At 50.1% G+C, this 27,798-nt stretch overlaps 1 protein-coding gene across 9 annotated transcripts in view; it reads left to right on the forward strand.

Annotated features, from left to right (window-relative positions):
• The window catches only part of RGS6 (regulator of G protein signaling 6), a 647,729-nt gene that overhangs the window by 541,374 nt on the left and 78,557 nt on the right, over positions 1-27,798 (forward strand). For 2 of the 9 annotated variants that reach the window (XM_073895517.1, XM_073895510.1), the window contains 2 exons: positions 7,353-7,419; positions 16,012-18,076. The exons of 2 other annotated variants lie outside the window; for them this stretch is intronic. In XM_073895517.1, coding sequence (XP_073751618.1) covers positions 7,353-7,419; positions 16,012-16,178 — 234 coding nt within the window. In that variant the 3' untranslated portion in view covers positions 16,179-18,076. 5 more of the 9 variants (XM_025869744.2, XM_025869748.2, XM_073895509.1 and 2 more) reach the window with 4 other exon arrangements.

Genomic DNA, 27,798 nt, shown 5'->3' on the forward strand with positions numbered 1-27,798 from the left:
CTTCCTGATTGGAAAGTGGCTGCCAGCCTTGCGGACAGGGACAGAAACCATGGCTAACATTGAGTTGGATCTGTATTTAAAAGCCCTGGGCAAGGCTGTGAGGATAAAGCCCTAGCAGAACTAAGAGTACCACAGGCTCCCTAAGCCATAGGCCCGCTCAGATCCCCAGGGCTCACTCACACACTGTGACCGCTGGGCGGGGGCGGGGGGTTGTCACCAGAAACGAGGTAAGCAACACACGCTGGTCACTCCTGCCAGTTCTGCAGTCCCTGCCCTTCCGGATGGATGCCCAGCTGGGTGTGTGGTGGGAGGTAAGGATGAGGTCTGCTGGGCAGAAGGGTGGTCTCCAGGGTGGGTGCCATGGCATCACCCATGCCTCGTGGGGCTTGGAAAAGAATGCAAGATGAGCATCTGGGGACCTCAGCATCACTCTGCTGCTCACCTGAACCACACTTTCTGGTTCCCTGGAGAACTTTGGGCCAGCTTGCCACTGTCCTCTCTTAGAGGTGGGCAAAAGGAGGTTACCAAAGTCTGTGCTATCCTGGTTATAGGTAGTGGTCAGTGAAGCCTCCTCTGTCCCTCTCTCTCCATCTTGGCTACAAGTAAAGCTTCACAAAGCATATTTAACAGTAGAGTCATAGCTGGAAAATGCAAATGTAAAAGTCTATTTTTTATACACACACAGCATGTAAGACAACCAAATCAGCTTGGCTGCCAGGATGCAGAAAAGGAAAAGTGATCAAGGGACTCCCAGTGGCAGGGGATGGGCTTGGGTCTTCCGAAACTCTGGGGAGGAGTGATTCTTGTGTACCAAAAAGGGTCAGACATTGTCAGTTTGGAGAAACTCATCCCTACATCCTACCACTCCTTTCAGAAGGAGGAACCCCCAGCTGTTGCAGCTGATGATTCAACCTGTCAACCCAAAGCAGCCAAAATCCCCTCCCCACGGAGTGCCCCCCCCGGGGAGAAAACCCAGCAGTGACTCAGCCTCCCCACACAGGAGCACGTGGGGCACACGGAGCCAGGCTCTGCAAAGCCGCTCCTGCTTCCTCTCGCCAGCCTCCCTCCCCACTACCCAGGCCCTCTCTCGCCTTCCCCAGACCCCAGTGTGACGAGCAGTCAAGTGAAAATCTAACTCCTCTGAGGCAGAAAGGCACAGCTGTGTGTTTACAGCCACTGATTCAGATCCACATTGCATACCCTGCCAGTCTCCCGCAAGGCAGGCTGGGGGCAAACTGTGTCTGTATGTGCCAGGCGGGAATCTATTTCGGGAAGTGACCTGCAGCCCTTTGCCATAACAGAGGCTTCCTCTCACCCCCCACTCAGGAAAGATGTCCTTCTAGAAGGAGCTCTCATTTTAACAGCGGCTGATGGGGTTGTGGGATTTCAGCCTGTTCCTTGTCACTTATTTGGTCAGACTTTTGGCACCTGTCCCCAGGCAGCCACATGGGAACAGCCGTGGGCTCCCATCTGTCCAGTGAGAAGGCAGAGGGTGAAGGTGACCGCAGGGCCCTCAGTGGGATGCATAGTGGGAAGTGCAGACCACTCAGCAGGACAGAACACCCACTTCTACAAAGGATGGAATCCACCTCTGTCCTGCCAGGGGGACAGAGGGGCCGGAGAGAGAAACCCCCAGGTGTTAGCCAGGCTTTGGAATAGCAGGAACCTAGGAAGGGGACAAGGTCAAGAAGAAGAGATCCAAGTCGGCCTGTGTCCAGACTGAAAAGTTAGAAGTCAGAGAGCTCAAGGTCTAAGGACCTTGAAGGCTAAGAAGTAAAACCACCATGGAGTTCCCCCCAAATGAGCTCCCGGGGAAAATGACTCGGGGGTCTCCCCTGTTGTCCAGCAGCAAGTGAGTATCTTTGATTTGAGTCAAGTTTGGGAATCTCAGCATTCTGCAAGGAGGGCAGGATGTAAAATCTTACATAGGCACAATCTGTGAAATGTTGCCATGTAGCAGAAGGTTAACTGAAACACTGCCGGGGGCGCTGAGGAAGGCTCAGAGCAGGGGCAGGGGGAGGGGGGCTGTCAGCTTGACGACGTGACCTGAAGGCCCACGGGAGAAGGACCCTTCGGTGGCTCCCCAACAGATAGGAAGGCAAGACAGGGTTGGGAGCGTGGACCGTCCCCAGCAACGGCCCTCCTGGCAGTTCCACTGTCCCTAGTCACGGCCGAATCCTTTTGACCTGAGCACCACGGCCCCAGCAGGAATGGTTCTTATTGGCATAGTATTTGGCAGGAACTTCCCACAGCCCCCTTGTCAGCCTGGCTGATGGTAGAAGGATGACTATCGTCACTACATCCCCCTGCTCCAGAGAATCTTTATTCATGAGCTGCTGTTAGTGCAGTAAGGTTGAAACCAATGGCAATTCCTGCTCGTCCCCCCCGCTTCCCAGAAGTAGGTAAAGCTGGTGTACTCATGGCACCTTAGTGACTGGTAAGAGGGTGAATTTATAGATCTGTGTCAACCGGAAAGGCAGTTTCTGGTGGTAGGCCACGTGGCCTGGTCCTATCGACATCCTTTTTGAGGACTCAGATGGAGAGAGAACACGTCAGTCATATTCACAGATCAGCACCTGCAAGGTGTTCATTTGGTAGACAGTGGAATTCTATTTGAAGAGTATCTCCTTCAGGTGGGGATGGTGGGTCAGAAACGACTACATAAAATTTCACAAGATAAGTTTTATGTTAAAAAAAATTCAGCCTCATAACTATAGGATGGCATTCATAGCCTTTGCTGTAATTCAAGTAAAAAAAAAAAAATTCTGGGGTTGTAGTTGGCTACAAGCTTCATATAAGCAAAAGCAAGATGCAATTGCCTTAAAAAGGCATTTCGCCCAATGCCAGGCTATAATACCCAAAGTGGAACGGCCAAAAGAGAAAAATGTCTCACTGCTTTCGTGTTGCTCTAGACTGTGTTGAGTCTTGCTTCTAAGCCCCCACAATTGGTCAGGAACTTGAACCATCTAGGGAAAATTCGAAGAAAGTAACTGAGGAAGCCATGTCGGGTGGGGTAGAGATGTCTAGCCCCTCAGGAGACCAGATAACCATCATGAGATAAATTTGTGCTTGTCTTCCACAGTAAGTGGACCTTTCTGGGTGGTTTCAGACAAAGCTAGAAAAACTAGGTAGAAGATAGAGGGAAGGCCACGCTGCTGGAGAATAACAGTAGCAATTTTCCAACAGTGGGGTATGTCACCTTGAGGATCACCAAGCTCCCTGGAAACGTGCAGAAGCTGAATGGCCAAGGGTATCATAGAGCAGCCTTCTGCATTGGATTCTCTCTCTTTTTTTTCTTTTCTTTTAGAGAGAGAGGGAGAAATGGGGGAGGAGAAGAAAGAGAGGAAGAGAGAGAATCTTTCTTTTTTTTTTTTAAAGATTTTTATTTATTTATTTAACAGAGATAGAGAGAGAGCACAAGTAGGCAGAGCGGCAGACGGAGAGGGAGAAGCAGGCTTCCCGCTGAGCAGGGAGCCTGATGCGGGGCTTGATCCCAGGACCCTGGGATCATGACCTGAGCCGAAGGCAGCCGCTTAACCGACTGAGCCACCCAGGCGCCCCTGGAGAGAGAGACTCTTAAGCAGCCTCCGTGCCCAGCATGGAGCCCAATGCGGGGCTCGATCTCACGAACCTGAGATCATGACCTGAGCCGAAATGAAGAGTCGGCTGCTCAACCACCTGAGCCACGCAGGCACCCCTCTATCCTCTCTTTTAGCTGGAATCCTCTGATGCATTAAATATTTGTTAAATGGATCCTACTGCATTTTAGTCTATGGTTTATAAATAAGTCTTAGAAAAGGAGAATAGATCATATGGAGGGAGTTTGCTGAGATTGGAGGAGAGGGATCCAAGAGTCAGATCAGCCTCTGCCTTGAGGGAGAAAAAGCCAGATGATGACACAAGCCAAGCAAGGGAAACTGTCAAGGAGCGGAATTACTGCCCTTCACATGTCATCCTTGCCTTTTGTTTTGTTGGGTGTTTTTTTTGTGTGTTGGTTTTGTTTTAAGCCAATCGCTGCTGCTGCAGCTGAGCTCTGGCAAGAGGGCTCTCTCCCCTGAAGGCCTGAAAGGAGGTCAGCGAGCAGAGGACACAGATGCCTGCTGGCACAGGGCAGCTGAGCGGCGGTCATGCAGTCGGGCTGAGCACAGCCGGGGTGGGCTCGTGCGTGGGGGACCCTGGCTCTGAGTTGGAGAAAGCTTGGCCTGTCCTCCTTCCCATCCAGAAAGGACGTTTTTTTGAAAGCAGCAAAGATGAGAAAGCCAGTTGCCTTTCGCCCAATGCCAGTTGCCGATTTCAGGGGCGCAGGCTGCTCCAGCACCGTCTCCAAGTGGCCGGGAGCAGAACGTGCTCCAGAGGCCTTAGACCGGGGAGAAACTGCCCTTCTGGTGCCCCCTCCTCCTGGGCTCTGCCTTGAGGACTTATCTTCAGCCCAACTCAGGGGAAGGAAGGGCTCTCGTGTCACATTCTTTCCAGCTGTCCTGAAGACCAGCACAATTGCAAATGACACTCCCTCTTCTCTCAGGCTTTACCAGGGCTGCTTTCAACTCATCATGGGATTGTATAATTATGGTGATTACAGCTCATGGCTTTTTTCCTTTCCTCATCTCTTGCTTTCAGATTCTTTGAGGCCTCTCATTAAACATGGCGATCCCCGTAAAGTCAGCAAAGTTTTAATAAGACATTTTTTAAAGCTAAAGAAAACCCAGTTAGAGTTGATTGGTACTATGTTCCCTCAGACAGTCCTTTAAAACTCTGTCAGGCCACTGGGGCCTGGATATAAGAGGTGGGGAGGGAAAGGTATGGGGATCTGGAAGGCACCCACACTTTTTCACAGGGTTGGAGAACCATCCCATGCCACACCGCTGGCCTTTCTCATTTGCCCCAAGAGCAGGGTGCATCTGAACCCCCATGCCGAATGGGAAAAGACAGGCCATCAAGCAAGGATAGAGGGCCTGGCCTTTACATCGTAACAGATTAAGTTGGAACACAGAGATAGAACAGCCAATACAAAACTCAATCCAACCTTGTAATCTGCAGCAAAAGTAGAGAGGAAATTCTGATGGATTTTCTGTCCTGGATGATACTGGAAGGTTCTAGGGCATCCATTTTTCTAAATATGTAAAGGAGTCAAGCATTAGCATTTGTGAGTGATCGCAACGCTGCGATCCTATACTTGATGGCGGTCTCCTTGGTAATGACACAGCTCCAGAGCCCGTCATTTGCTAGCTCTCAATGATAGCTTTTCCTAAATTGTTTCTAGATCTGTAGGATGTTATGTGAAGGATCACCAGGAAGGAGTGCAGGTGGGGTGGTGGTCACCGGAACCCCCAACCTGCCCTTTGGCAGCTTTGCTCAGGTTTCGTGTCAGGGACCTCTTCCTCTCTACCCTCCCCCAGACTGCATGAATAACCACAGTGAGGTGCACCTTGCCCCCACCTGCTCTGAGCAGCTCCTCGTGGCTGACTGCCCGGAGCTGTCCAGACCACTCCTTACCCCGGCCGTAGCAGGTAGTCACATCTGGGCTGTGCCTAAGCAGCACCAGCCACCCAGGGCCAAATGCTAAAACTTGGCAGTGACATTTCCAACTGCATTTTCACCCCCTACTAAAGACCACCTGCTCACTTTGCCCTGAGAACAATGTCCCTTTGGTGCCCCACCCCCAGAATGCGCAGAAGCCGACTGGGTTAGAGATGGACAGCCCTGGCTAACTCCTGTCTGTCCACCTGAGATTGGCATAAGACCCCAGGGGAGCCGCTCACTTGGCTAACGGGTATAACACAGCCCCAGCCTTCTGCACAGGGTGGATGCTGGCACTGAATGAGGGCATAATAGTAGTTACTGCCATTTCTTGGGGGCTCACAGTGTTATACTGCGGCTGTCTGCACCTGCTAAGCTTGGACAGCAAGGGACTTCGGTTCAACTTCAGCTCTACCACTTAACAGCTTCTCTAAGCCTCAGTTTCCTCATCTGTAAAGGGGAGATAAGAGTAGATGATTAAGTAGGGGAAAAAATGCTTAGCAGAGGGTTTGTAGTATATGTGCTCAAGTGGAACTCTTTGTATTACTATTTGCATTATTACGTTGTTGTTTGCCCCCCGTGCTTAGCTCGTATTACCTTACTTAATTTCCAAGAATATTCTCTGAGATAGGTATTGTTATATTTATTTTGCAGTCAAGGATGGCTACATGCGTATCTCATATATGACAATGTGTACAAGGCACATCCAATTATCACAGTGACCAGCTCGTAGAACGACTTGATAGATGGTAGCTGTTATTATTGGCTTATTTTTAAAGTCCAGAGCCAGTTTCTCTGCTTTCCCTGGGAGTGGAGGGCCCCAGGTGACTGGCAGGCCAGCTTCTGCCCTGTGGTCAGTTTCTTGCGGGCCCCTAAGCACTTCCCAGGAGGCTGTGAGAGCTGTGTGGTGCTGGGAGTGGGGAGAGCCACCTAGAAAATGTTGCATACATTGTCAGAATCTGGCATTTGCCGCCTCCCCCTCACCCCCACCGAGGTGCACAACCCTGAGACACCTCCTGCTTCCAGACACAGATCAGGAGTGGTTCTTCCCATGACAAGCGTGTGAAATGCAGTCCTCCAGATGTAGCGCTCTGCTCAACAGATGCCTCATTCCCAGAAACCCTCACCTCTCAGCTGTCTGCCTGCCTGTGGCCACCCTGAGCAATACAGTCTTGCTGAGTCTGGTTCTCCAACGGCCAGATCAACAAAGGCTTGTATTTTTTTAGCCACACACTACAAAGTGGGGTTGTTGGAGGAGTCAGAAGCAAGTGGCCGGGGATGCTTTGAAATCCCTCCTAAACCAGATCCCTGGGATACATGCTTCTCCTGCTTGTGGTATTGACAGAAACCGAAGCGGGGAGGCCATTTCCACTGACACGAATGGCTTCTTCTGGTGGGGAGAATTCAGGTTTTATAGATGTATCTTAAAGTAAATGCGTTAAGTTTGCAGTGCTTGTCAAAGATTGGCATTTTAGGAGCCTGATATAAAGCTCTGCAGCCAATCACATGGCTGCTTCTGCGGCTTGCATGAGATGCCTCTCCGGCTTGCATGAGATGCTTCTGCGGCTGCCTATGCTGGAAACACGCACACGAACGTGCGCACGGAGGTCCGCATGGGCGCATGCGCCGCCTGCCCGGCCTGGGCCTCTGTGTTCAGGGTATGGGACGTGAATCCCATACGCTGCGGGCTTGCATAGGCTTCTGCGCACGCTTTGCATGCCCGCTGCCGCTGTGCGCATGTCTGGGCAGGGGCCCCCCCCGAAAGCCGCAGGTATTCTTGGTTTCAGCTGGATAAGTTATTCTTCACTTCCCTTCCTAAAAACACAATTGCCTAGTGCTGCTGGCGCAGAGTCAGAATGGCCGCTGCCTTTCACCCCCGAGGTGGCTTCCTTCCAGCAGTGGGTGAGTGATCCCGGCGTCCGCACTCTCTAACCTTTTTTTGGGATCCTTCTGCACAGAAGGTGCTCCAAAATCCGGAAGAGATGATCTGTTTGTCCGTGGCCTTGTCTCTGCCTATCACTCTCGTTCCCGCACCCTCGTTCCAGGAACAGTCAGCAGCATCTAGTTTTTGGTGTCCCCATTTTTCTGACCATTTTTTTTGCACCCATAAGTTTTTTCTTCCCAAGAGGCAAGGAGCCAGGGGTCCAAAAATAATGCTAAGATGTAAGTCTCTTGTCCCAGAGGCAATGTGCAAATAAGGTCTTTAGGTACAGATCGCTTCTCCCGGGCCCCTAGCAGAACAGGACAGAAATGCTCACTACCTTTGACGATGCTTTTAAATCCAACAGCAGCATCCTTAGGCTTACAACTTCCATAACCCTTCCCCTGTGACCCAGGGCCAAGTCCTGCAGGAAACTTGGAAATCTTATATTTCTACGTCCTAAACCATCAGGGGAGAAGAAGGCTGGGTGAGCGCCTATCCTCTGTCCCACGGGCACCAAAAGCATTGCAGCAACATGTAAAAAGGGTCTGTAGGGAAGACCCCTTGACCCAAGTTTCTATCGAGAGATCTCTGAAAATGCTGCTTGACCCATCCCCCGACGCACTTTTTCAGGTTAGAAATACATGTGTGATAAATGCCTGCTGCAGGGCATTCCGGGTGGTAGGGAAGAAAGAGAAATAAGCCGGCCTCCTTTGCATTTGTGTCCAAACGGACATGGACATTCATGGAAAGATTATGCTTTGGGGCGGTGGAGGACAGTCCTCATGTTGACTGCCTGTGCCTTCTAGGCTCTGCTTTGGCAGCTGGCTTAACCACGGACCCCAACCTGTGGATGAGTTTTGGGTGAACACGTGTGTAGGAGATGAGAGGTGCCCTTGGGAGGCGGAGGTAGAGTCCCCGTGGTTCTGCAGGAGAGTCACACACTGCCAAGCAAATGATTCCTCCTGCTGTCTCTTCCACTAAACTTCAGTGACACTCTCCCCTGGAGCCATGGACAAGGATCACTTGAACGTCCTACTTGGAAAAAAGCATCACGATGTTGCTAGTAGCAACACAGCCATGTCCCCGTTTCCTCAAGTCTTTTGACCTTTGCCTAATTTGGAGTGAACCAGAGCTAAGATCCTAGAGTACTTCTGGGAAAGAGATGGAGGAACAGGGGCAGAGGAAGGCATTGCATGGGCTAAAGGAAGGCACACCCCTGAGGGGCCTCGCAGGCGAAATGCTCCCCTCTCCACTCCACTCCTGAATCCACCAAGAGCTTCCCTGCAAGCTGAGTACACAGAGAGCACCAGGGTTGTGCAGTCAGAACCAGAGGAAGGAGAGATGGAGATCTGATATGAAAGGTGGGGGGGGGGGCATGGCCCCTGCACAGGAAGAACACAGGTGGAAACGCACAGCTTGGGAAGGAAGCTGGGGAATCTGTGTCTGGGCATTGTGCCCCCAGCAGAGGGCACAGCTGCTCTCCCCCTTGTCACTCCTGCATGCCTGCCTGGTTCCAGATTTGTCCCTCTCTAGCTGGGGGACCGTGGAGGAAGCTCTCCCACCGAAATTAGCTGGCAGAGGCTGGCCGTTGCAAAGAGCCCCAAAAGTGATGAGCCCGATGGAGGGCAGGAGTCTGAGGGCCAGGAACACACCCACAGAGGGCTTCCCCCCCCCCAGCCTGGCTGGGACACCCTGATTTAGGCACTTGGTTCTAATTGGAATTGGTTTCTAATTAGAGTAAGGCAGCTCTGCCTGCCTCTCCTCCCTGGGACAGTTGCTATGGCGACCCCAGGGGCAGCAGCACCAATAACATGAGGGCACAAACAGAAGTGGTAGCTTCACCTGGCCTGTCCAGCAGGTACACCTTAAAGCCACATGCCCCAAGCAGCGGGGACGGGTGCCCCGGCTCAATGCAATAGCCAGTCTCACTTGGCCAGGCTTGCCAGCCAGAAAGTGGCGCCTTCTCTCTCAGGAGAACCGAATGTGAGGAGGGGAAGAACCTCAAGCAGAGCAGAAATGCTTGAGATGGTCTCAGGCATGTCCAGGGGTGGAAGCTTCTTTCTCAGTGAGGTTGAGAAAATCTCCCTGGGCTGCCCAAAGAGATTGCCTAGTGGAGATGGGCAGGGAGGAGTCATTAGTCTCTGAGGGTTTCCATCTACCTCCTTCCTTGAGACGGATGGCCACATACAAAGTAGAAAGTGTGCGGCTCATGAAGGCTGACCCACTGCACTCTGCCACTGACTAGCTGTATGCTCTCAGGCAAGGGGCTTGAGCTCTATATGAGCCTGTTTCTTCATCGATCCTGACACAATATATCCTAAGACTTTAACCTAAGATGTCCTAAGACTTTAAACTGGCAAGGAGGGTGTGGACATTAACACAAGTGTCTGTACAATGCCTGGTGTGTTTGACACACAAGAGTGGTTCGATGTTCAGTCAACAGGTGGCTGTTAGTTACAGTCCTGGGTAGCTAACCCGTACCCCTGGTAACGGGCCCATCCCCACCCACTCACCAACAAGGTCTGTGCTGATTGAAGAGGAAGGCACTTGAGAAGGGAGTGTACCTGGGATATTGATGCCAGCCCATTGAGCAGGGATGAGAAATTCAAAGAGAAAGTCCCTAGGAGATAGATCATGGGATAGGTTGGTTCTTTTCACATTTAGGACAGTTAGGAGCGCTGGCGACTTACCTTATCTAAATTAAAAAAAAAATTTTTTTTAAGGAAAAAAAAAGCACTGGTAGCTGCCAATATAGGCTAGAGTAAGGTTTCTGAAACTCCTAACGGTCCCAGTAACCATTTATGGGAATTGCTTTCAGAAGATATGACTACAGGTAGATTCCATAGACCCACAATTTGCATGGCAAAATCCGGTTGTTTATACCGCTGTACCTAAGATAGTGACCTGTTTCAAAAGAATCCGTTATTTTTATTATGATCATATTCCTTACTTTTTAACAGGTTTAAATATACAAGAATGAATATTAATTCTTCAGCCAGTGAACTTTTTTTATTAATTCAAGTTTCACCTATTTCTTGAATTTTTTTATTTGAGCATTGTTTTATGTTTGTGGTATCTTATTTTTAAAAGTAAAATAAAATATTTTAAAGCCAAACAAAATGCCCTTCAGCTCCTGAGAGAGATCAGAAAGCTTTGCAAGGACCCAGGAGTAATACAGACCCCAGGAATGGATCTTGTCACAGGCTCCAGCCCCCCACTACTGAGGACTGAGGAAGGCAGAAGCACCCCCGTCCCCCCGTGTGGCACTGGCCTAGCCCTGCTGTGGATTAGCAGTGTGTGATCTTTGGCTAGTCCCAAGACCAGGTTTCCCCCTTTCATCTGCCCCACCTTGCCATGAAGTTCAAAAGAGGGAGAGTTGATGAGAGATGGAGAGTTGAGAATTTTTTTGAAACTCTTCTGTATTAAGTATGGATTTTCCTCCCAGTCCTCTGCCAACTTCAAAAAGCCCTACACTACCCCTAGCAAGTGGCTCTTTCTCCCCAGCTTGAAACACCATCGAGAAAGGATATGTTACAGAATTCCTTATACACCCTTTTGAAATCATTCCTTTTGTTTTGTTCAGTGGAGAAGGGGCGCCAGGGGGCACCAACCTCCAGGGAAGTCACCCGATGAACTCAGGCAAGTTCTTGACTTCTCCCCTCCTGCCAAACCCAAGCCAGGACCCTTACCTCCCTACCTGGCTCTTAGGCTCCTGACTGCTTCCCTCAGCAGGGCCTCCCCAGGCCTGCGATCACATGCTCACTCATCATTTATGAACCCGAGCATCATATCTCCTCCTGGGTAACCTTCAGTCTCCTTGAGAGAACAGCTCATCTCTGGAGCCTCCCACTTCTTGCCTACTGAGGTCATTTGGTGAGGCCCATTCAGCAAAACCCTATTTTCATTAGCAGGGATGAAAAATGCCTATAACCACAACAAGGTGATCAGTTTGGATCAAGGCACTAGACACAGTGTTCCCGATTGGTCCAGTTCCAGTTCTTCTCGCAGAGGAACCGGGTTTCTCCTACACTGGAGTAGGAAGCCCCGGATTGAGCCAAAAGGCAAAGTCACGGGACCCGCAACTGAAAAAGAATAAGGAGTGGGAAATTTCAAAGCAGAGATGCGATAGCTGGATTGTTTCCCAATATTTTTTTTTTCTTTTGAGGGTAATTACAGAGAGCAAAATGAACAGATCTGAAGTGTGTGGTTCAATGAATTTAACAAATCTATGCACCAGTGTCACCGATGCCCCATGGTCCTGGAAAGTTCCCTTATGCCACTTTCCAATCAATTCCATCCTTCTCCTCCAGAGACAACCACAGTTGATTTCTATCCCCATAGTAACATGGATTTAGACTGGGTGGACCTGAGATCTGTAACTTTGGTCTTTGGTCATCTAGGCAAGTCAGCTTGAGAGTCTCATCAGCAGCTGAGATGTCTTTACTCCCTTAGCATTGAGAAGGGTCCTGCCTGAGTCCCTAGTGCTTGGCTCTGCTGTCCCCAATATGCCACCTAACCCCAGTAACCCCCAGGGTTACTCTCTGAGCCACAGCCCTCCTCCCAGCCAAAGAGTATAGCATCAGTGTCCCAGGTAAGTGGCGAAAGCTCTTGGTAACCCGGATCGTGCATGCTTTGTTGATTAATATCTGGAAGTGCAATGCACAGAGCCACAGCATGTCAAGCAGCATGTTGATTTTTCTTAAAGCATGGCACAAAAGGGAGACATTCCTTTTGTGCATTTCCTTTTAGAAATGAAGGATTCCATGACCACCTTCTTCCAGGCTTCTAGCCATCAAGATGGCCACAGAGCTGAAATGATTAGTCAGGGTGGAGGGTGGACTTTTGTGAACCCAGTCCATGAAATTGAAGGTTCCTGATCCTCTTGGGTTAACTTTGCCAAATGTCTCAAAGGTGAAAAGCACTCTGTCTGTATGCAAAGCTTTGGTGTCTCTGGAATGCACCTTCTGCAGTTCAGTTCTTAATCACTGTGTATTTTTTCACTTGGACAAAGGCTGCCTGCTAATAGCATTTTCAACCACCTTCAGCTGCTTTGCTCAGCTACGACAAGGCCTCGGGCTGAGCTGGCTGCCCTTCCTGGCACCATGATCCATTCCCAACCGACCGGCGCTGGGGAACATCACACATTCACACCCTGAAAAAATGGCTTCCCCCGTAACTATGCAAGATGCCGGGCGGAAATAGAATTACCACACTCCCCTTCCTAAGAGCTTCCTACAGCATCATCCGATTAAGGCAGGGAAGGGGGCGAAGAAGAGGGAGGAAAAGAGCCCGAGAGCATGCAGGGCAGGAGCTCTCTTCTCTCTGGACAGAGCAGGTAGCTCAGGGGCTCCCAGCAAGCCCCTAGCAGCATAGACCTGGGGGCAGCTCATCTCTGAACACAGGTAGCCTCTGCTGTCAGATTTCACTTTGATCCCTGAAAATTACAGGAGCCTCAGCTCTTCAGAAGAGAGGCAGCTGCTGAGCCAGTGTGATTGCAGGCTTTCCTTCCCAAAACCCAAGGCCAGGCATCAAGCCATGCCTGCGTCCTGCATGAATAACCACCTTCCAGCCCCACCCGGGAGGTCACTGAGTAGCGGACAGATTGCAGTTGGACTGAGCTGCCCCCTGAGGGGACCTGAAACCTCACGACCTCCTTTAGCAACAGAACTGGCATTTGAAAAATGTGTGTGTGCAGGGATGGGGGGAGGGAAACAAAAATGCCAAGGAACACCACCTGGATTGCTGAGAGGCTGGGAACAATCTCAGGGCAAGTTCTCTAGGCTGGCCTCTGAAGTCTTGAGAAATAGAAGCAACTGGGGGCAAGGGGAGGGGCAGGCTTTGACAGCCGGCCACAGGGCCTTGGAGTCAGAGCTATGAGGCTGAGCTCCAGGACTCAAGCAGGAAGAGATTAATTAGCGCCTCCAAGCCCACCCCAGTCCCTTCTACAGAACAGGGAGGGGTGGAGGATGGAGGACCTCGGGCCCAAAGGCACCTCAAACAGATGGACAGTTCCATAATAATCCAGATATAGAATCTTCAACCCACAGCCCCCTCTCCAGCCAAAATGACCTCACTAATGAGGAAGAAGCCATAATGAGGGTTTGGATGTCTGGTAAACCTCACCTTCTTTGTTTCTGGGCTCTTAACATACACGCTAGCAATAGACCGTTATTCAGGAGCTTTAGTGATTTTTTTTTTCCACATCCGCCAGCTCAATCCGAGCCCGAATACCATGTATGGCAAAGCCAAAACATATATATTTGGTGACACAAGATGTGATTTGTTGCCCTGGTGGAAAAGGGACAGAAGGAGAAGGGGAGGAGCCAATATTTGGGGTGTGGTTACTGCAGCAATAAGGGGCACCGAGAGGCAAGCAAAATCCTGCAGTGCCTTTCACATGAGCAGGGGTGGACATGGGTGAAGGGGCTGGGGGAGGTTTGTTACAACTCTCAGACCAGGAGGCCCCTAGACTCATCAGCTCCACATTTCCCCCGAGGACCTCACACACGTCCCCACACTTGCTGCCTTCAGGCCTGCATTAAGAAGGCACAGTCCCAGGTGAACCAAGAGGATGACAAATGCCTCGAGCTCCATCTAAGAAAGGGCAGTCAAGGAGAGCGCCAGCCATGTGTGCGCCTTAGAATCCAGGGCTGGAGCAAGTCCTTGAAGGGCAGCCTCTGCCAGCTGTGAGCTCCTGTCCCACCTAACCCACTCTACACAGGGAAATAGCCACCCTGCTTTTAGTGATTTGCAAAGACTGGCACTGGAACCTTCTAGGATTAAAAAAATCTGATTAAAAAATCCTTACCCTGGTATAAATGTAGCCTGCTGCAGGCTAAGTTTAGTGTATTTGAAGATTCAGATAAGGGGGGAGATTTTGTGTGTGTGTGTGTGTGTGTGTGTGTGCGCGCGCACATGTGTTTAAAATTGGGGAGAAAATAATGAAGTTTTGTCTCACTAGTGAAAATGCGGAGTGAAATAAAAGGGGAAGAAGAGCTAGGGGATGTCTATGCAGACTTTCCAACAGCTCCTGAGGGCAGTTCCATTTCTGGACAAGGTCCCGTGCATGCCACTGGAATTCTCAAAGTCAGGCTGGCACGTCCCTCTATGGAGAGCTAAGCCAGATGACACATTGTCTTGCATCCAGCAAACTCACAGCCCTTGTTCATTTACTAGATACACCCATTATCCATCAATTCATCAATCAGCCGGTTTATTGAGTACTCTACCAGGCTTCACAAACCTGATCAATTTTTTTAATTACATCCAGCTTGCACTCAGCCAAGCCCAGTAAACAAGATGAGCCCTCACACCCCTCTTGGAAATGAACATGAGGGGCCACTGGCCTTGCAGTCCCTCACTACCAAACACCACAGCCCATGCTGATGAGGACCATGTGCTCCCCTTTGCAGATGGCGATGGTTTAGCTGACCGGCTGTCAACAATAGCATGGGTTTTGAGTATTTTCTCAGACACAGTGATCAGTCTGCTCGGGTCCAGCCACACTCTCCTCTAGAGCCCTGTCCAATGTTCTGGATTTCTTTAGAGGGTGAGCAGGGAATGGGCACAGGCTGCGTCAAGGGAAATAAGCAAAACGAGACTCACTCATCCTCCTCATCCATCCTCGTGGTGCCCGATCCCACATCAGAGGCTCCTCGGCCACCTCCTCCCAGGCACAGGAGTCACTGGCCTCTCTCAAGATCTCAGTGCCTCATGCACCAGGCCTCATGGTCCAGTTCAGTTTTTTCATTTTCAAGAACTGCTACATGGCAAGTGAAGGGCTTATAGATGTCCCGATGTGGAGTCATCAAACTCAGCCCCTGGGTACCACACACAGAGAGCCAGGAACACAGGACATGGCAGGAGCGTGCTGCCCTGGGGCCTGTGGTGGCACCCGTTCGCCAGCCCAGGCTCCCAGCCTTGGCGCAGGCCCCTATATTTCCACAGTCCTAGAACCTGTCATCAAGAGGTCACCACACCTGTGTGTCTCTCCCGGGGAGGGCTCAATCCTGCCTTTCAGACAGGATCCTAGGTCTCCTGCATTCTTAAGACTAGTTCATTCATTAGCTTCTAGTCACCCAAATCCTTCACCATCACCTGTGTGGGTCAACCCACCCTCCCTGATCTTACTACTCCTCAGTCCACCTTTTCCTTCCTCGCTTGAATGAAATCAAGTTCAGGGGCAGCCCACAAGCATTAAGAGACACTCTACCTAAAGAGTGAAAATGCCTCGTTTGGGGTAAGTAAAATTCCCACACCCCAAAAAGAGGACCAGCAACACACCTTCACTCCCCACCCCGTGCCCCAGAGCCCTGGTTGTTCCAACTGTCTGCGGTCAAGGCCCCGAACGAACCCAGAGATCAGCAGGGTCCGTTAGCTAAGTCGTTTGGCCTTCGGGGCTCGTGCAGCAATTAATTCACCTGTCTGGCTCTCTGTCTCGGTCTCTGTCCCTGTGTGTGTGTGTGTGTGTGCGCGCGCGTGCGTGTGCGTGGGGTGCGTGTGCGTGCGTGCGCGCGGTGTGCGTGAGCGTGCGCGCCTGTGCGTGCCAACTCTGTCGCCTGTCTCTGCAGGGAAAGTCGCTGGCGGGCAAGCGCCTCACCGGCCTGATGCAGTCCTCCTGACGGTTCCCGCCGCAGGGCCCGGGCCCGACGACCCCACGGGCAGGCGGCGGCGCTCCACCTCCGCGGACAGAGTCTCCCTACGGGGAGACCTGGTCACTGTGAAAGAGAAGGAGTGAGGGCGAGGACGGGCGGCAGAGGGGGGCCCCGGTGGGTGACCGGGGACACCAGAGAGAACAGGCCCACAGAGCCCGGGGTCGGCCCTGTTTACAACCCTCTCTTCCTTGTACAGTTGTGCGCCGACACCCCGTTCCCGAGGAGGTCCCGGGCCCTAACTCGTTCGGAGCACACCACCTCGTGGGGCTCCTGTCGTGACCACCACTTGAGATTCTAATCTTGTTCCCGCCACTCTTCCCTCTGTCTGGGGGATCACGCCTTCCGGCACACGCGAGAGGGACCGGCTGGCCCCGAGCACATCCAGTGTTACGCCCCGCCTCCCCCTCCCCCCCCCCCGTCTGGCTCTGGGGCACCCACCACACCCCCGTAGTGATGGCCACTGTGTCCCGACGGCCCCCTGCCTCGCCCCGAGTCTATGTAAGGCCCCCCCGCGCCACACGTCCCCGTCGTGGCGACCGTGCTGAGCAACCTCGCGGATTGCCTCAGTTCTGCCAGCGCCCTGGAGGCCGGCTTTCCAAGAGGTCCCCACGGGCGCAGGGCTGCCCTCTGGTCCTGTCACATGCCTCAAGGGTCCCACACCAGAGGAAGCACCGGCGTCCCTGAAAGAGCTTGTAGCTTGACAGCGGTGGAGGTTCTGACCATCTTTTAAAACATTTATTACTTCCTAACTCATTCTGTTTTTGCCCCCTTCTCCTTGGCTTGTTCCCTCGTGTTTTACTCAAAATAAACATGGCCATGAACGCAGGGGCCCCTGGGATCCTCCCCTCCGGCAGCCCCGGTGGAAGCTGGGAGAGTTCCCGGCCCCGGGGTTGGGGGGAGGTGGCTGAGTCGTCCCGCTGGCTGCTGGGGCCCACCCTGTGGCATCCTGATGGGCCCCTGGCTGGGCCAGGTCTCAGTTGTGTCTGGAGTTGGGGCTGAACCTGCGACAGAGGGCCTAGGCCAGAGCCAGATGCTTCTCGGACAGCCCAGCAAAGGCAAGGCGAAACAGAGTTGGTCCTCAAGGGAAAAAAGCAGACACAAAGCAAAACCTGCAAAAAAAACCCACTTGTGCTCCCTTCATGTGTATGTCAAAATGACTATCTGCCAATTGGCCGTGAGGTAATATATGTAACACACTGAATCAGGTGCCTGGCGCGTAGTAGGTGCTCAGCAAATGGTAGCTATTACTCTCCTCATTGTCACTGTCACCATTGTGACGCCCGTGAGCCCTCTGACGGAGCGGTATTAAGCAACATGTTTTTGAACTCGGACACTCACTTCACCTGCTAGAACTAGCCTCCTTCGATCTATTTTTGGCCATAGGTGAAAATTTTCTCTGGGGAGTGTATAAACAGCAAACATAGAAGCAAAAAAAAAAAAAAAAAAGTGATCACTGGTATTTCTTTACTCATGTAGGCAAATTCACCAGCTGGTGACCAAAGGCTCATAAGCTTGTTTGCAGACCCTGCCTCCTGGGTGCTTCCGTGACCATCTTTACAGCCCCATGTCTGTGCCATTGTATGTCTGATTCCACGGGCCCTATCCCCATGGCACCAGCCTTCCATTCCTCACAGCAGGGCCACTGTGGGCATTAGGAGACTTGGCTAGGGTGGCACCCTTGTGGGTTCTTGACCACTATGCCTCAGTTTCCCCCACTGGTGGTAGTTGCTCTCTCTGCCAGGTACAGTAGCTAGTAGATGACATGTGTTGGGTCCTCAGGTTGTCTCCAGCAGTGGCAATATAGACCCGGATTCCCGTCAGGCACTCCCGCACCCTGGTTCCACATAACCTCAGCATGGGTCCTGGCCCTTGTAGATGCTCGGTAACTACTTGATGAGTAAGTGAATGAGAGGAAGCCCTATTCCACGTTATGGGGTCTTTGGACTCCTCTCCTTGTCCCACCCATTTTTATCTCCTTGCTTTTCACACAGGGCTCCTTTCTCAGAACCAAAATGCAGCCCAAGCTTTTCTGCAACCAACATCGCCCCAAAGAAGCTCCTCTCTGTCAAGGGTCCACAAGCTGTGTTGACATTGAGGCACAGGGTATGTGGACAGAGGATGTTCTAGAAAAGGCCTGGCCGCCTCTTGCCCTTCCCCATGGGCTGTGGACAGGGCAGGGTTGGCTTCCCCAGTCCTCCTGGCCTCTGCTTCCGAGCGATACTGGCCGACACGTGGCCAGCCCTGGAGGTCCTCAGAAGGCCCACCCAGAGCCAGGTGGACTGTACCCCTGAGATGGTGCAGGCTGAAGGTTTCCAAACACCCCTGGGGACATCCGGGGGGAAGGGCGGGCCAGCAGGCTCAATAGAGGTAAGGGTGTTCCGGATGCATTCAGACCCAGAGCAATAAACCCCGTCACCCATCTCCCAAGCAGGCATGCTCAGTCTTGTGACCACCACATGCTCCCCCGTAGATCAAGCCAAGCAACGCGGGGGGTGGAGGGTGCGGTTGCTCTGCCCAGTTGGCTAGTCCAAGGCCAGTCTACTGTGCAGACCTTAGAATGCAAGCACACTTGGAAAATATGATCTTGGCTAGTTCCCCATTGGCCTGGTCTACACAGCCAAAACTTCAAACCGGATTAGACTTTTGAAGGCCGTTCCATAGCAAAGCAGGTCCCCCTGCTTCCGGAAGCTTCTTTAGCTCCCCTGACTGGGCACAGTCTCTGGACCTGGGACTCTTCCCGTTGAGAGCTCCCAGGACACAGATCATGCTGGCAGCCCCACAGCCAAAGCTTCAGGGAAGCCACAGAAGCAACCACCCAGCCAGCAAGTCAGACGCACGGGCGCCAGGCACTGGACATCGGACTGAGATCACCTTTGCCTCATGGGAAGAAGAAAACTTGGAGGCTGGCAAGTGCAGGTGCTCGGCAACAGCCGGAGGGCTCAGCCCAAGCAGCAGGAACACTTTCGCTGGGGAGAGGGCTCCTTCCATTCCAGAAAGTGATGCTTTGTTCTACTGTCAGGTGTGGCTGTCCCCCAGGGCAGTCAGGTGAGTGGTGCCCCTGGCCCACCAAGGCTGAGGGGTCAGGTCCAGGCCAAACCCCCAGGGCCCCGCTCACCACTCCGAGTTGTTGCTGAGACCAGTGGACGTGTGGGGACGTGCTCCAGGCGTGCTTCTCCTGGCAGGATTGCTGGTGTGTTCAAACTACCTCACCAACAGGACACTGAACCAGGAGGCTGCCACCCAGCCGGCCTTTTGGCTATTGGTGGAAATTGATGTTCCTCCTAAAATGCACCCTTCCCATTGTGCTCCAAATGCATGGGCTTCAAAAGCCACCACTAAGAAGCCTTGCTCCACGCTGGAAAAGATAGCAGGCTCTTGGTCTTTGGACCTTGCAGAATATGTCGGAAGGAGATGTTCCAGCAAGGTCCAGGAGCTGGAAAGCCCTGGGGTTGGGGGGAGATAATGGGCCACCGGCTTCCAGCAGGGCTGGTCAAGCTGAGTATGTGGCATAGTTGAGTAGTGGTCAAATGAATCCCCCATAACTCACCCTGAGACCCTCTGAAAAGAGTTCTGTGCTATGGTCACGATGGCAAGGACAAATGCCAGCAGCCTCCTCATTAGTACCACCCAGTGATAAGGCCTCCCCTGGGCACGACCCAGGGGCCATCAAGTAGCAAAGTAGCAAATGTAGCAATAAGGGGCTTGGGGCCTTAAAGGGACGGGGTCCAAATGATCTGGTCTTGGCCCTCTCCCCAGTCCCAAGGAGGGCTCAGAGCCAGCTGCTGTCACCTGCCCAGGGAGGGCTCCTGGTCTATATACTATGCTCACTCACAGCATGAACACAGACATGTCGGAATGGCCTTCTCATAGTGCATGTGGTTCTCATTAGTTTATTTTTCTGGAATTTGGGGTTTGGGACCCCAGAACCAAACATGCTGGTACAGTCTAAAAATAAATGACTTGAACCCACTCTAATCCACCTAAGTCTGTGTGGCTCCTTGGTTTGCGGGTTTATTGGGCAGGATTTACTGTTAGAAAAAAAAAAGTACCACCTCTCCTCCTTCCCCACTTGCCACCAGCCCCATTAATCTCACACACACACACACACACACACACACACACACACACACACACACACACTCTGTTTCCATTTCTCTCCCTAGCAGAAAGCTCAGGAAAGCCAGATCTCTGGGGTGTGGGACTCATCCTGGCAGGTTGGGACAATGATGTCACCGGAAGGCTAGAGCCCCAGACTCTGCCAAGTTCTCCTTGGCTGCATGGCCCCTATGCTCCCTTGTTTGTGCTCAGCCACAAAACCCAGTGGCCTGATGAACATCAGCAGTGGCCAGACACCACTCTGATGCCCTTAAATAAAGTCCCAAGATTGAAGTCTGCTGCATACAGATGATGCTCCTTATAGGGAGCCTCGGTTCCCTAGGCGTCAATCCCATCTCCCACTAATACTGAAGCAGCAGGGTTCTGAGAGCCTGGAAGTCAGGTTGACAGGAGGAGGACAAGAGAAAAGGGAGCCACACACTGCTGCAATCTCCCCATTAACAACAAGGCTGGTACCTAGCAGCTCGCTTCGGTGGCAGAAAATTTGCTTCTGGAAACAGGAGTGATCTTAGAGCCAAGGGAATGGGTCCTCAGTCACACCTGCATGGGAACCAACTTGTCTCCCAACCCCTGGGCCACCTCCCAGAGCGGGACTTCCTGCCCCATACAGTCAAGACCAAATCCACATCAGCCCCAGCACCTGAATTGTCAAGTCTGTAGTATATCCCGCTGTCAGGTCTTGGCCCACCACGAGAAAGCCTGGCTTCCCTGTCCTCCCGGATCAAGGCCACCACCTCCAGGGAACCCAGAACTCCTCCCAGAACCCAGCAGAGCCACCTGGCTTATTTCCAGAATCTTCCCTTAACAAGCCATCACTGTCTAGGTATCCTGATCTGCTCGGGTCCCGGGTGGAGGAGGGAATTGGGGCTGCCAGTTATAACATGAAGAGCTGTGCCCACCTAGGAATGTCTGTAATCCACCCTGCAATCCTCTCTTCCCCACCCCCTTTTGGGGACTTCTGATGCAAAGGGCATTGAGGTTATCCCTTCCCTTGGTGCCAGCTTCCAATTGCTCATTAGTCCCAGCTTCCAGGGGATCAACAAGCCATCTCCTAGGACCTTTTCTGGGATGTGGCAGCCTCCAAACTCTGTGGCTTGGAGAAGCATCCAGGAGGCCCTCTGAGGGGCGTGTCCCCCACTGGGCCACAGAGTTCTGATGGCATGCTTTCCCTCAGTCTGCCTTCCTGAGCAGAAGCACCCACATGATCTGATCTCCTGGCTTCCCTTACTGGGACTTCCAGTGCATGCAGCTGGACCCCTTTCCCTGTACCCAGCCCCTCAGCACCCACTGTGGGGTCACAGGGTCTGTGCCTGACCCCGTACACCAAGGGGCAGGGCTCCCTGGCCAAGGAGAAGCTACAGGGGGTGGCTTGTTCTAAAGGGGCTCAGGGTGGGGCATGTAGCTCGGCACGAGCTCCATCAGGAACAGAGTTCTCTGTTATGCTCCTTCTCCCTTAAACTGTGGGCTGTATCACCCCAGGACCCTGGAGTTAACCTGGTCAGGTCTGGCTTCTTTCAGCGGACAAAAGAGAGAAACAGCCCCTGATAGCAGAGGCTGAGCCACACATCCTCGCTTTTAGTGTTAGTTCCCTTTTTGTAAAACAGGGATAAGAATTTTAAAATCTTGGGGTACCTGGATGGCTCAGTGGCTCAGTCGGTTGAGTGTCTTCCTTCAGCTCAGGTCATGGCCCTAGGATCCTGAGGTCGAGTCCCGCGTCAGGCTCCTTGTGCAACAGGGAGCCTGCTTCTCCCTCTCCCTCTGTGTGTGCTCTCTCTCTCTTTCTCTGACAAATAAAATCTTTTTTAAAAAAATAAGTTTACAATTTAATGGCTGTCGTGAATGAGATGTGCCTGGCACATAGTACATGCCCATGAAATGGGAGCTGGTATTAGCTATTTATTGCTGAATCTGAGAGAGGCGCTGAGAGGTTGTGAAGGTGGAGCACGTTTGCTTTCCCCACAGCCTGGACCCAGACAGATGGACAGACGGATGGTTGGCTCTTCCTGCCATCAGGGAAGCTGTCGCTTATTGGCCTGTGCAGGTAGCAGTGCAGCCCTGCCTGTGTCAAGCCTCTTGCTCTCCGCTTCCTAGCTGGGACCTGCTTCTCTCCCTGTGTGTCACTTGGATGGTCTCAGCGATCCCACGTTAGGCCTCAGTAAGTAGCAGAGCAGAGGGCTGGGGGACTCCTCCCTCAGACCCTGGATGGAAAATGGAAGCAGAAGCCCATCTTCTCCATCTAGATTCCCACCCGCCTGACAGGCCTCCATGGCTGTTTCTTTGGGATTTAGATTCTGAGCTCCTGTTCAGAAATATTCCATTTCAGGCCAATGATTCAGACCTCAGACCTAGGACACGCGGCTGGGCAAGGCCTGTCCTCTGAGAATGTTCAGCATGCACACGGACACATGTATGTCCGTGGAGGGACTGGCTTTGTTCTGAAAATGGCCAAATGAAGCCTGTTTTTCTTCCTTTGCCCATTACATCACAGAAAGACTGTTTTGAGTTGTTGAAGAATAGGAAGAATCAGGGAAAGGAAGTTTTAAAATGAGATGAGGCCCAGGGCATCTCTTCCTGCTGCCCTGTCCCGGACTGCCCTGCCCGTGAGTGTACCTTCGGTGGAGAACCTGTGAGACCTGGCAGAGAGGGACCTTAGAGAATTTCAAGTTACATAGTGAGTGAGTGTGTGTGTGTGTGTGTGTGTGTGTGTGTGCGCGTGTGGTTCATATTTTTGTGGGGTTGTTTTTAAGATTTTATTTATTTGAGAGAGAGACAGCACAGGAGAGAGTGCAAGGGGGGAGCGGGGAAGGAGCAGAGGGAGAAGGAGCAGACTCTCCGCCGAGCCCGAAGCCCCATGCGGGGCTTGACCCCAGGGTCACCTGAGCCGAAGGCAGATGCTTAACCCACTGAGCCACCCAGGGGCCTGCATTTTTGTGTTTATTGAAGTATAATTTACCTACAGTAAAATTCACTCTTTTTAGATACAGCATTATAAATTTTGACCAACTTACACAGTGATGTAACTAACCACCATCAAAAGTCAGGATAGAGAGCTTTATAGTTAATCCCCTCTCCTCACTCACCTGCTCCTGGCAACCATGGATCTGTTTTCTGACCCCATAGTTCTGCCTTTTTCAGAAAGCCACATAATGGGAATCATACAGTATGTGGCCTTTTGAGTCTAGCTCCTCTCACTTAGCACAATGCCCATTGTTGCATATATCAGTGGAACATTCCTTGATGTTTTGTTTTTAAGCATAAAGAAACAGGCCCAGAGGGGCAAGGCAGAGAGGAGTTAGAGGAGCAGGGCCTGGAGTCCAGGTGCCCCCACTCCCAGTCATCCCACGGCCTCATTGGCCACAACTTCTTCAGGAAACAGTCCTTCTTAAGCCCCCCAAATCCATGAGCTCCTGTCTGAGAGGGCACATGAGGACAAAACCTGCACACTGAAGAGAATGCATGATTATTCGTCTACCAGAAGCTACTCCCTTGGAAGCAAAGGGAAGCAATGGTGCATATCAGAGTGAATCTTTATTTATTCAGTTAGCAAGTAGGGCTTTGTAGACCACTACCAATAACTCTGGGACTTTCCCAGTCCTTTTCCAAATAGATCAACACAGAATAATGAAGTGATAAGCTATACCTGGAAGCAAAGTGTGGGAACAGACCCCAGGGACATAGGGATCTAGCGTAGAGTGGTAGAGCCATGAAACCCAGGCCATGAGGAAGAGATGACCTGGGGTTCTCTTGGTTAGAGACCTCAAAATCCAAAAGTTCCAAATAACTGAAGGTTTATAAGCATCATTATGAATTCATGAATTTAAATATATTTGATATATTTCAATCTATCACATTTATTATCTTTACTGATATCCAAAGTGTCCCATTTGGGGTGAGTAAGAGCCTCTTCAAGTTGGCTCCTGAGTCCTGTAGATATGACCTTAGAGGTCTTTGATAGCTTTGTTACATATGATATGGTCAAATAATCCAGAATCACCTTGTACACTTCCTGTCTCATACCTAAGTTCTATGTGAATGAATGTCTAATGAATGCTTGGCCATAATGCCAGGAGGTCCTGTGATAGACTATGCCTATGAGAATGGAGTCTCGCATGCCTGCAGACTATTAGAATTAAAAATTCCCTTAACAATCAACTAGCCCAGGGTCCTCATTCTACAGAAAAGGAAACAGAGGCCCAGAAACATGAAGTGACTTACATAAGGTTACACAGGGCTATGGATTTAAAAACTAGGCCTCCAGAATCTTGATCCCTTGTGCTTCCCATAGACTTATCTCTACCTACACGCCCTCAATCCATCCACTCAGGCCCTTCCCTCAGGCCCCATCTCAGCCTTAGCTGCGTGTGCTGGAAAGTCGACGTAGAAAGTGAATGTATCCAATTTCAAAACTTACTATAAAGTTACAATAACCAATACAGTGTGGTACTGGTATAAGGATAGGCATACAGGTCAATGGAATAGAACTGAGAGTCTAAAAATAGATCCATACATTATGGTCAATTGCTTTTTAACAAGATTATCAAAACAATTTCAGTGGGAGAAAGAATTGTCTTTTCAACAAATGGTGCTGGAACAACTAAATAAGGTTGAAGAATGAAGTTGGGCCCCTGCATCACACCATATAAAAATGAATTCAAAATGAATCAAAGATATTAATACTGTAAAATTCCTAGAAGAAAATATAGAGACAAATCTTCATAACCTTGGGATAGGCAATAGTTTCTAATATATAACACCAAAAATACAAACAACAACAACAACTAGGAAATTGGGCTTCATCAAAATTAAAAACTTCTGTGCTTCAAAGGATACCATCAAGTAAGTGAAAAGACAATCCCTAGATTGGCAGAAAATATTTGAGAATTATACAACTGACAGGTAATTATATCTATAGTATATATCTCTTAAAACTCAACAATAAAACGACAACACAAATAAAAGATGGGCAAAGATTTATATAGACATTTCTTCAAAGAAAATATGCTCAAAAAAACACATGAAAAGATGCTCAACACCATAAATTACCAGGGAAATGCAAACCAAAAACACAATGAGATACCACGTCACATCCCCTGGGTAGGCTAGAACCAAAGAGACAGATAATAACAAGTGTTGGTGAGGATGTGGAGAAACTGGAGTTCTCATACACTGCTGGTGGGGATGTAAAATGGTGCAGCCACTTTGGAAAACATTTTGGCATTTCTTCAAAAGGTTAAACATGGAACTGCCATATGACCCAGCTATCCCACTCCTAAGTATACACCCAGAAAAAATGAAAACATATGACCATACCAAAAGTGGACACTATTATTTATAGCATTATTCATAATAACCAAAAATGGATATAATCCAAATGTCTGTCAACTGATAAATGAGTAAGCAAAATATGATATAGCCATATAATGGAATATTATTTGGCCACAAAGAGGAATGAAGTACTGATACATAGTACAACACAGATGAGCCTTGAAAACATACTAAGTGAAAGAAGCTAGTCACAAAGGACCATATATTCTATGATTCCATTTATTTGCAATGTGCAAAAAAGGCCAATCTATAGATACAGGAAGTGGATTAGTGATTGCCTATGGCTAGGTAGGGTGGGCTGGTAGAGGGGGCAGAAAAGTCATTGCTAATGGCGATGGGATTTCTTTCAGGGGTGATGAAAATGTTCTAAAATGGATTGTGGTGATGTGGCACTACTCTATGAATATACTAAAAAACACTGACTTGTACACTTTAAATGAGTAAATTGTATGGTACCTGAATCACATTCCAGTAAAGGAGAGAGAGAGAGAGAGAATGGGAGAGGAGGAGGGGGGAGGAGAGGAGGGATGGAAGGAGGACAAAGAGGAGGAGGAAAGGAAGGAGGGAGGGGGAAGGGGAGGGAGATGAGACAGCTATAGACCAGAAAGAAAGCCAAGCCTGTAAGTCACCAAGAGAGCAGAGCTGGTCCCCAGACAGCGGGTGGAGGGAGACACAGAGGACTTTGAAATCCTACCCTGTTGCAAAGACAGGGTCAACAGGTACCAGGTCATCCCAGAGCCAGTGGTCTGTTTCAACGGTCTCTGCCTGCTCTAGGAAATCAAGCCCCTGAGCCCCGCCTTATAAGGAACTAATTAGGTGGGTTAGTGGTCTGTTGGTTAAGAGATCCACTCAACCCACTCTCCTGCATCCAATACAAGCCTTGTTTCCCAAAGCTTTAAGCCCTAGGGACATTCAAGCTGTAAGAGAAAATGCCCTGGATGGAGTCACAAGACTCTGGTTCTAGTCTTGGATCTGACACCATTAGCTGTGTGGCTTTAGGCAGCTCATGGTACCTCAGGCCACCTGAGGCAAATGTTGAAAATAAAGAATGCCAAGCCCCATCTCCGGAGGTTCCAAATCAGGAGGTTTGAGCAGGACTCCAGGAATCCCCACTTTTAGTAAGTAATCCCATCTGCACAGCAAAGGAAACCATCAACAAGATGAAAAGGCAACCTACTGAATGGGAGAAGATATTTGCAAACCATAAGAGGTTAGTATCCAAAATATACAAAGAACTCATACAGCTCAATAACAAAAAAAAAATCCAATTTAAAAATGGACAGAGGAACTGAACACACATTTTTCCAAAGAAGATATACAAATGGCCAGGAAGTACATGAAAAGGTGCTCAACATCACTAATCATAGGGAAATGCAAATCAAATCCACAATAAGATATCAGCTCACACCTGTTAGAATGGCTATTATCAAAAAGATAAGAGATAACATATGTTGGTGAGGAGGTGGAGAAAAAGGAACACTTGTGCACTGTTTGTGGGAATGTAAATTGGTGCAACCACCACAAAAAACAGTATAGGTCTACCTCAGGAAACTGAAAATAGAACTCCTATATGATCCAGCAATTCCACTTCAGGGTATAGATCCAAAGGAAATGAAATTATTGTCTTGAAGAGACATCTGCACCTCCATGTTCACTGCAGCATTATTCACAACAGGCAAGACATGGAAACAACCTATGTGTCCGTTAATGAATGAACAGATGAAGAAAATGTGGAAAGAAAGGGAATATGTAAAATAAATAATAATATAATAAAGAAAATATATATAAAACATTATTCAGCCATAAAAAGGAAGAAAATCTTGCCATTTGAGACAACATGGATGGACCTTGAGGACAGTATGCTAAGTGGAATAAGTCGACAGAAAGGACAAATACTGTATGATCTCACTTATATGTAGAGTCTAAAAAAAAAAAAAAAAAACTCACAGAAACAGAGAACAGACTGGTGATTGCCAGAGGCAGGGATGCGAGATGGGGGAAATGGATGAAGGTGGTCAAAAAGTACAAACTTCCAGTTATAGGAAAAATAAATTCTGGGGAATCTACTGTATAGCATGGAGACTATAGTTAATAATACTGTACTGTATATTTGAAATTTGCTAGGACAGTAACTAAATTTATTGTGGTGATCATTTCACAATATATACATGTATCAAATCATTATGTTGTACACCTAAAGCTAATACAATGTGATATGTTAATTAAATCTCAATAAAACTGGAGAAAATGTAATCTTAGGTG

Source organism: Callorhinus ursinus, unplaced genomic scaffold (assembly GCF_003265705.2).
Source record: "Callorhinus ursinus isolate GAN/ISIS: 27379988/994484 unplaced genomic scaffold, GSC_fseal_2.0 scaffold8, whole genome shotgun sequence".
Classification (NCBI taxonomy): domain Eukaryota; kingdom Metazoa; phylum Chordata; class Mammalia; order Carnivora; family Otariidae; genus Callorhinus; species Callorhinus ursinus.